The following is a 9,028-nucleotide window of genomic DNA, read 5'->3' as shown; positions in this document are numbered from 1 at the left end:
GAACTTAATTATATAATTTATTAAGGTTTGACCTTAGGATTAAACCTTACGTAATTAAATTATTGCATTTTTATTTTCCAACGGTTGCAACTGCTTTTTAATTTTTTAATTACTACATTTTTATTTTCCAACGGTTGCAACTGCTCAAATAGTTGCCCACAATAGAGGCACGATCTTCCTCTTCCCGCTTGTATTATGAAATGCTGCTCAAATAGTTGCCCACAATAGAGGCGCGATCTTCCTCTTCCCGCTTGTATTCAACAACCTTGTTTCCATCAAATTGCAGTTTTTTCGGTTTCCGTCATCTCTTCCTCACCGCTTCGACGCTGTGTTTCAGAGGCATCTCTCGCCATCTCTCATGTGTGCAAGGTAGACGATGCCCCGCACCGTCCCTCCCTCCCTCTTTCTTTCCTCATTTACTTGCATCTTTATGCAAGCATCACATGGGCAATCACCTCATAGCTAGGTCCGCACCCTTGCCCTTCAAAACCGACGGGTTTCAGCAAGTTTTTTTTGGGTATTTTAGTGTAATTTTTGACAATTTTGCAAATATTTTACGGGCGTCACGCCCGTCAAAAAGTGTAATTTTTGACAATTTTGCAAATATTTTACGGGCGTCACGCCCGTCAAAAAGCTGAAGGTGAACTTAAGCGTCTCGTAACTTTTTATTAACTCGCTCAAATCCAGGAAAAACCCAGGATAGGCAGCGCTGGATGTTGGCAGCTAGATAGGCGGGCCAATTGGCGAAGCAAAGAGCTGCCATGTGGCCAAAAACAGCTGTGCGCGACCCAAGGAAGCTGGCGAGCTTTAAGGTGGGCCGGCGGCGCTGCCATTGCCAACGGCTGCGCCGCCACCTCCACGGAGTCATGAAAACGAAGAGAGAGAGAGAGAGTCTGAGAAAGTGTCAAACCGCCGCGGGCCCCGCCAGCGGCCAGGCTATACTCCACAGTCCACATTTATGGTATTTTCTTCTTCTTTTTTTAATCGTTTTTCTTTGATGAATTTGGAGCGAATCTCTCTGCTACCCCTCAAAGAACCCTTCTTTGCTCTCTCTGTGCTAGCCCGGATCTTTCCCTCACCATGACTAAAGCAGCTGATGCTAGCCTGGAGCCCTTCATAGATAACCTATGGTATTACGATTCCGTGGTTAGCGGCAACTCTCCGACTAATTCCAAGCCTGCCAAGGCGACGTCGCCTCCTCCTGATGATCCTTATTCTGAACCTTCATCAGATCATCCCGCAAGCTTCTCTGAAAGCCATCAGCTACCCCTCAGCACAGGCGGTGAAAGCTCTCCCCCAGCGTCGTTAACGTTTCCGAGCACAATCCTACATGCAGAAGATGAAGAAGCTGAAGGATGTGCTGCAGTTAATCCCAGCAGCCAAACCGAAGGTGAAGGCCGTCCGGCTGATCCTTCAGTGTGCGATCGTGTAGACAAAAGCCACGACGGCGAGCTCTCTGCACAGGACCTGTTCCACTGGATGAAGAAGCTAGGGCTGCAGTACACAAAGGATGGCATGATTATACGCAGAGTTCCCAACTCCGACTCATGCAGTTCCCAGAAAAGGCTGGACTTCACCGAGTTCGTGTGTCTCCATCGTTTCATAGAAGATCAGACCAGTACAGCGAGGGCCACATGATGGCTTCTCTCTATGAAGTCTTCCGATTGTTCGACGAGGATGACAATGGCCTCATCTCTTCTTCGGAGGTTGGCGCGGCTTTGGCAAAGATTGGATTAAGACGAACTTAACTCTCAAATCTTCCATGAAGGTGTCAGTGGCATCCTCTTGCCATCATTGAAGATGGCATCCTCTTGCCATCATTGAAGATGGCCAAGTCCACGCTCAATATATTCTCTTCGTGATGGGGATCATAATGGATAGCGGCGTTTTCTTCAAAGCATCCAAGGCATTCTTTATACTTGCTCCGTTGAATTAGATTAGTCGAAGTGTGAGTATTTTTCATGGCTTTTATTTGTTGCAAATTCGGTTGGCCTTGATATAATTAGTGACTAAGGTTTCAGCAGTAATTTCACTTTCAAAACCAACAGTTGATGTGTGGACTTCCCGTATTTTTCCACCATTTCTCAGACAACACTGATCGGGAGGTCTTTAGTACTGTGATTGTGCGTGTTAATCTACCATCCCAAACACGCTGTTAAGTCGCTCGAATCTGTCTCTTGTTTCCCACTTCGTAAATATCTAATTGTAATCTCCCACTTTGAAAGATTCCCACTCGGGCGTTTTCTATCATCACTTCCTTCATCTCTATTGTCTCTGTGCTCACAGCAGCCATGTAGACTTAGCTTCCCCTTTTTCTCAGTTCGTGCCTTCCCTAGCCACAAGGGGCTCCGGCTCCTGCTCGAGTCGTCATCTCAGCCCCCTCAACTAATGGGGGGCAAAGTTAGCTGCTACTGCTCGCGTGAATTGCCAGCTCAGTCAAAATAAAAAAAAGGGGTCCCACATATTTTTCAAAATAAAAAAGTATATTCAAAATAATAATATAAGTATATTCATATAGTGAAAGTGTATGGTGTTAATATAATGGGTTTACACCTATATGTATTTCTATATTTATATATACACACATGAAGTAATAATATTAGTAAAATCTAAAAATATTAATAATATAATATAAATATATAGAAAATACATCATGATAATAAATAATAAATACATATAGTAAATAATCACTAAATATAAAGTCATATAGTGAGTCCTATACGTACAAAGTAAGAATTTATAGTAAATGTATATACTAGATATACTAATCAAATAATATTGATTGTAATCACTAAATATAAAGTCATATAGTGACTATACGTACAAAGTAAGAATTTATAGTAAATGTATATACTAGATGTACTAATCAAATAATATTGATTGTAATCACTAAATATAAGGTCATATAGAGACTATACATACAAAGTAAGAATTTATAGTAAATGTATATACTAGATGTATTTGATTAGTACATATACACAAATGTAAATACATAATAGAAAGATAATAAGAGAGAGAGAGAGAGAGAGAGAGAGAGAGAGAGAGAGAGAGAGAGTATGAAAAGGTTAGAGTGAGAAAGAGACAAATCTAGAAAGAGAAGAAGAAGAAGAAGACCGTTTTTACATTATAGCAACTATGCTAAGAACTCTCAAAGGATTATCTGACCAAGGTAGAGAGAGTGCTCCTAGAGAGCTACTAGAGCAAGATTTAAGAGGGAGTGAGAGTAACACACACACACACACACACACACAGAGGGAGAGAATCCTTTTTAACAGACAATAAGGGCACCACTTGAAATTCCACCCTTTCATACAATTCCCTTTCAATCGTTGTCCTTTTGGACATTTTGAAAGGGTAGCTTTGCCCTTTCCACCACTTTCTCTACCTTGTTGAAAAAGCTCGTCCAAAAGGACAAACACATATCTATCCTTTTGATGCTATTTCGCCCTTTTGGACGATCTTTTGGCTATCGCAAAAGGCACCATCATAAATTGTCCTTTTGTCTCCACACTTTGTTTTTTTTTGTAGTGATTGCTTATATTTGATCAGTTGACAGTTTGACTACAAGCGCACATACTTCAATGAGCCCTTACGGATTTTTAGACTAAGAGTTGCCACATACTTCAATGTGCCCTTACGCATTTTTAGACGGTGAAAATTCATGTACAAGGGTTAGGAGAGCACCAAACAATGTTTTATTTAGGGAAGGTTTTTATGTGGCGTACACCAAGTTATGGGAAGCCATAACATTAATAGGGCTAGAATTTGATCAATATGGTAGTAAACAAATTCGAGTCAATGTTAAGTGAAGTAGCTCTATATAATATACATATTCCTCTCTTAACCATATTATGTTAAGTGAAGCATCACATATGACACATTGGGAATTTGATATTATATATATCTAGCATAGAGTGTTTTTGTGCACAAGGTGGTTTTCTTTAATTAAAGGACTTGCATGTCCATATATGTACAAGGAGGGATTAAACAAACACTTGCTTAACAATGTTATTAATTTGTGTGAATTAAGAGAAGGGAGTTCTAAATTTGAAATCCAAACATGTATACTTACAAAAAGGGCATAAACGATTGTATTAAAATTGTCAAACCAAAAATACATGGGTAGAGAAACATGCTACAAGACCACAAGATTATCATGGAGGAGATCATTTACAAATATTTCAAATGCTTAGAAAATCATTGCTTTCATTCAACCTTGAGCCAAAAGTCATAATGTATACAAGTCAATCAACAAAAGTATAGAAGTAAAGATTAGGAATCATCAACATCAAGTCGTTCCAAGGACTGTTGCATAGTAAGCTTCTTCTTTCGACATGGCTCAATAAAATGGCTTTGCACGCTTCAATGTGTTTCCAAACCCATCAATGATGGGTTGCAAGTCACTACATGGATGTGGCTGTGTAAGTTAGATATATTTGACTTGATTTGTTTTAATGCAGCTACCAATTGATTGGAAAGTCGTTCAAGGTGTGGTTGTAAGCATGCATCCTCCTCTATAGAAAATATAAGAAAACATTGAATGAGTATGTTCATATGCATTCAAAAAACTACAAAAAACAAACAAGAGAATATGATGGAAACCTGCTATTGCAAATTCCTGTAAGTAAGTTTCCCGTGCACGTTTCAATGCCAAACCTACATAAAAAGTCCAATATTAATAAGCAATAACATATAGAATTATATTGGGAATGAGGATCAATCTTAACATCGTAATGTAGAGTGGAAGCATCAACAAATGGTCCACTTGAGGGGCATTGAACTTTGATCCTATGTTACCACTTGCATTTGTGGCAAAAGGGAGTTTAGAGAAATGAGATGTAGTTATAGGTAGCATCCTTGAAGGCCAATTACCTGAGAGTTCTCAAAGATGGTGTGAACCTTGCGTCTGTTGAAAGTTTTTTTTAAAAAAAAGAAGAAGCAAGAGAACTCAAACATGGCAATAAAACTGTAATTCAAAAATAAACAATAAAACTGTATAAATTTTAGTTTCCTAACAAGTCCAAATATTGAAGAGAAGAACAAGTGATTAACGAGAGGGGAAAGGTTCCATTGGCCTACCTTAGGTTTTCATGTAATAAGTACACGCTGATCGTGGGCGAGTGGAGCCTCACAACCGCAAAGAATAACGGAGCCGTCAACAACATGTACGCCAAGCAGTGTTCGAAAAAAAGTATTTTTAGAAAAAGTAAACGCTCAATCTAAAATTTTGAAAATTATTATTAGTACTCCAAATGGTGGGCACCGCAGGGTGCTGAGCTATCAGAAAGTGCATGGCTGGATCTTTTGGACGTGGAAGTGCCCAGCGGAAATGTATCCTTAGCCCTTCAAAGTTCCTGAGTGGATCTTTTGGACGTGGAAGGTGAACTCGAGCAACATCGATTTGGCGCTAGACCTATAGCCCGATGGAAGAATGAGTGGAGAGCAGTAAACAGTTGGGCGTGCAGAGCAGTAAACAGCTGGGTGGCATGCAGAGCGGTAACAGCTAGGCGGCGTTTAACCATTGGCCCCGGAGAGGAGTTACTGTGAAATTTGGCAAAGAGACAAATTCGGTGTTGGTTTTCCGTCTGGAAGGTGTAGCACAGGGCTCAGAAATTGAACCAGCAAAATATCCCCCTTGAACCGGCTTTGCCAAATTTGGACAAACTTATCCTTCTCAAACTGAATTGAACCCGGATTTTTCCTTTTCCACAAATCTATCGCTATTTCATTCAAAAATAGAATCTTGTTCTTTCTCATACTCAAACAAGCTAAGCTTTTAGCCTTTCACATCTTTCCTACTACTCGAATACATTCTTAATCTTTTGTATGAGCTATGGAGATCTCAGTTTGTTTCCGGCATAATCTTTTGTATGAACTATGGAGATCTCAGTTTGTTTGATGCATACCATGATAAATATGTGTGACTCATTGCTCCAGTAGCATGCGATATCTGCTCTTCATCAAGCGACATGCCAACCTCATTTGCAACATCAGCATTACAGCTTATGTGCTTTGGCTGACCAGCACCAAATGTTGAATCTAGCCCAAAAATAGTATAAGGAAAAAAAATCAGATAGAGTAAAATCAATTGACAAAGAAGGTATTAAACTCATATTTCTTATGAAGCCAATGCGAAAAATCACCTCAAAAAGCCACATCAATCAAGCACCATTGCCCATAGCTCTGAAGTCTGAACTGTTCAACCTTCCAAGCAAGACAACTAGTTATTGAGTTGTGACGATTGAAAGGATCCATATTACCAAACATGAGCATACCTGCCAAAACCTTGCAAGACTTTTGTAGCTTGGCTTTTGTAGCTTTTTCAAGTACCATCCACAAGGATGTAGCTGCAAATTAGTGGCACCATTAATAAAATAATTTAACCATTGCAGCAGCCTGAATAAATTCAGAACTAGTATGTTAAACCTTTGAAGATTCTCCTCAACATGTAAAATCCTTGCCAGATTTGAGTACATTCACATACTCTCAGACCCAATGATCTTCTATCTTTATGGTCCAGTCAATTTTTACCTGATCAAGAAAAACAATACTATTATCATGCTTTCAATTGATCAAATCCATGAATCAAGACTGGTTATTGAGCATTGAATCTGATCAAATTTTGCATAAATAAAAAGATGACATACATGGTAAATCGTTGCAAGCTTTGAGTAGGTTGACAAAGTTTGCATTTGTCATCGAGCACGATGTAGCTGCACATAAGTGATATCATCAAACACATATTCAAAACATTATAGTCTCACTCAAAGCTCAAAACACTAAAACCTCAACCATACCTTCAATGTGCCATGAAATATGACAACACACATGGTCATTGTAGACAAAAAAGCATCATCCATGATCTGTAAAACATCCTTCTCATCACGATCTATGCTCAAAATGATAAAAAATATATATATTATTGAACACGTGAGGGCATACAAGGAGAGAGTTGGGGAATTGAACCCCGTCACCATTTTGAATGGCTACACCAAGCCCTCTTGGGGGAGTGGATAAAGTGAATGCACTTCATCCACTCCCATAACAAGTTAGTAGGTGAATATGAAAAAAAAAAGCGATCAAAAGAGATGATTAAGCTACAAAAAGCGTACCTTCATCATTGGATGATTAAGCTACAAATACCTTGCACCGTGTAGAGATGTCTATGAGCCTTTGCTCCCCATAAAACCATACTCTCCTCCAACTCTGAGTCACATAGCTTGGAGGGTCCTTCAATATTGATCTTCATAATAGCATCCAAGCTCCATAACTCCATGCTATTACGCAACTTGGTCTTTATAAGTGTGCGTGTGCTAAAACCTCTTTCACAAATAGCATTACTTGAACATTGAACTAAAGCAATTTGACACACAGTTAAAACATTAGGATAAGAGTCTCGCCACATTGGATTCATCAATGATAGAAGAAAAATTCATTACCTCCAGAGACTTTTCCTTACCATAGAACAAGGCTATTTCTTGAGCCTCAAACTTACCATAGTCCTTGAGCATCTTCTCTAGAAGAGGATGTTGTGCAGGCACTAGTACTCGTAATCTGCTTAATATTGTATTGTCTGCAAAATGTGCTTCAAGGTTAGCAATAATTTCTTTCGAAAAAGATACCTGAAAGGCAAGGGCTGATGCTAGATCTACTCCAAGTATGTCCCTATCTATCTTGATGTCAAAAAACTTGCTGCCATGAAGAGCTCCTCGCAATGTAAACAAGGGACCCTTCTCAGGTCCATGATTCGGTAAAAATGCAAAACCATCAATGTCACAAGTAAGAGCGTTACAATCAACATCATCAGGAGGATCAATATAATATTGCCGAATTAAATTGATCTCCTTTTGGATAACATCATAGATTATAGTCACATCTACAAACTCTTTTTGAAATATCTTACTCACAATAGCCATACCTTTTAAAATATAAAAAATGAAGACAATAGATAATTTCAAACCTGGAAATTTTTGCAAATATACTCGGAGCATTTTCCTTGGTTTCCACAAGAATAGCATCAAGAGAAGAACACACCTTGCTCATAGCTCAACCACACCTAACATCAAATGTGTGTTCCATCTTCAAGATAGGACAAGCAAGCTCCTCTTGTATGATCCTTAGCTCTTCCAATCTTTTGCCACTTGCATTGAAATAATTGGCAATGGAATTTACCAATTTTTCTATATTCTTGGCAATCTCCAAATTCTTCGCTCTACAGAAGACACAGCCAAAGCTGTCCTATGAGCAACACAATGAATGGATGTCAAGTATGGATTAACATGTTTTTTAAAAAGTGTGGCGACACCATTCTCCTTTCCTGTCATTGTACTACAGCCATCAAACCCAAAAGCAATTAGCTTCGTTAGATCAAACTTACTTCTTTTTAGCTCTGAAAGAATGGTGTTAAAAATGGTCTTTGCACTCCCATCACTCACACGAATAATACCATAAAAAGAATAGGCAGGAATACAATCATCAATAAGATAAGACAAATAAATTATCAAGTGTCCATGCTTGGAAATATCAGTTGATTCATCTACAAGAACACCAAAAAATGGACTTCGAAACACTTTCTTCAATGTGGTGTTCATCAAACACTTACCAATACAAAATACCATGTCTGCGCAAGCCTTGTCATCATTATACAAGAATGGTACACGATAATCCTGTAAAAGACTAATCATATCTGGAAACCAACAAAAGCATCTCTTTTTTGCCATATGATAGGCAACTTTAAAGAGAGTTGTCAATGCCTCATCTTTAAAATTTTCAACCTTTTTCATGCTAGTTTGAATAGTTTCCTTCCCTTCAAGTAGAACTGCTTCCATAGAATGTGCATGACAAAGTGTTCTACAATGTGCTTTTAAATTACTAAACTTAAAATTAATGGAACTATCCTTTGAATATGCACTATGGTGATGGGAATACTTTAAACAAAACTTACAGTACATCTTAGCTATCTCCTCGTCGTAGACAAGCCAATCAAATGTTTGAAGCCAACTCTCTTGGAAAGCTGCTCTTGCTTCTA

At 38.7% G+C, this 9,028-nt stretch overlaps 1 protein-coding gene and 1 pseudogene across 1 annotated transcript; one reads left to right on the top strand and one right to left on the bottom strand.

Annotated features, from left to right (window-relative positions):
- The first annotated feature begins 1,080 nt into the window (after positions 1 to 1,080).
- LOC147642470 (uncharacterized) lies at positions 1,081 to 1,914 on the top strand. Its single transcript, XM_086810438.1, has one exon. The coding sequence runs from the start codon at positions 1,081 to 1,083 to the stop codon at positions 1,636 to 1,638; it is 558 nt and encodes a 185-aa protein (XP_086666564.1). The 3' UTR covers positions 1,639 to 1,914.
- Positions 1,915 to 8,046: 6,132 nt separating this feature from the next.
- Positions 8,047 to 8,591, bottom strand: LOC147642469 (uncharacterized; annotated as a pseudogene).
- Positions 8,592 to 9,028: the final 437 nt, after the last annotated feature.

Source organism: Cibotium barometz, chromosome 1 (genome assembly GCF_041138505.1).
Source record: "Cibotium barometz isolate CiBa-2024 chromosome 1, ASM4113850v1, whole genome shotgun sequence".
NCBI classification, from domain to species: domain Eukaryota; kingdom Viridiplantae; phylum Streptophyta; class Polypodiopsida; order Cyatheales; family Cibotiaceae; genus Cibotium; species Cibotium barometz.
This window is presented reverse-complemented; position numbering and strand designations above follow the sequence as displayed.

Coding starts and splice junctions, on each gene's coding strand:
- LOC147642470 (XM_086810438.1), top strand. CDS start 1,081: ATGACTAAAGCAGCTGATGCTAGCCTGGAGCCCTTCATAGATAACCTA.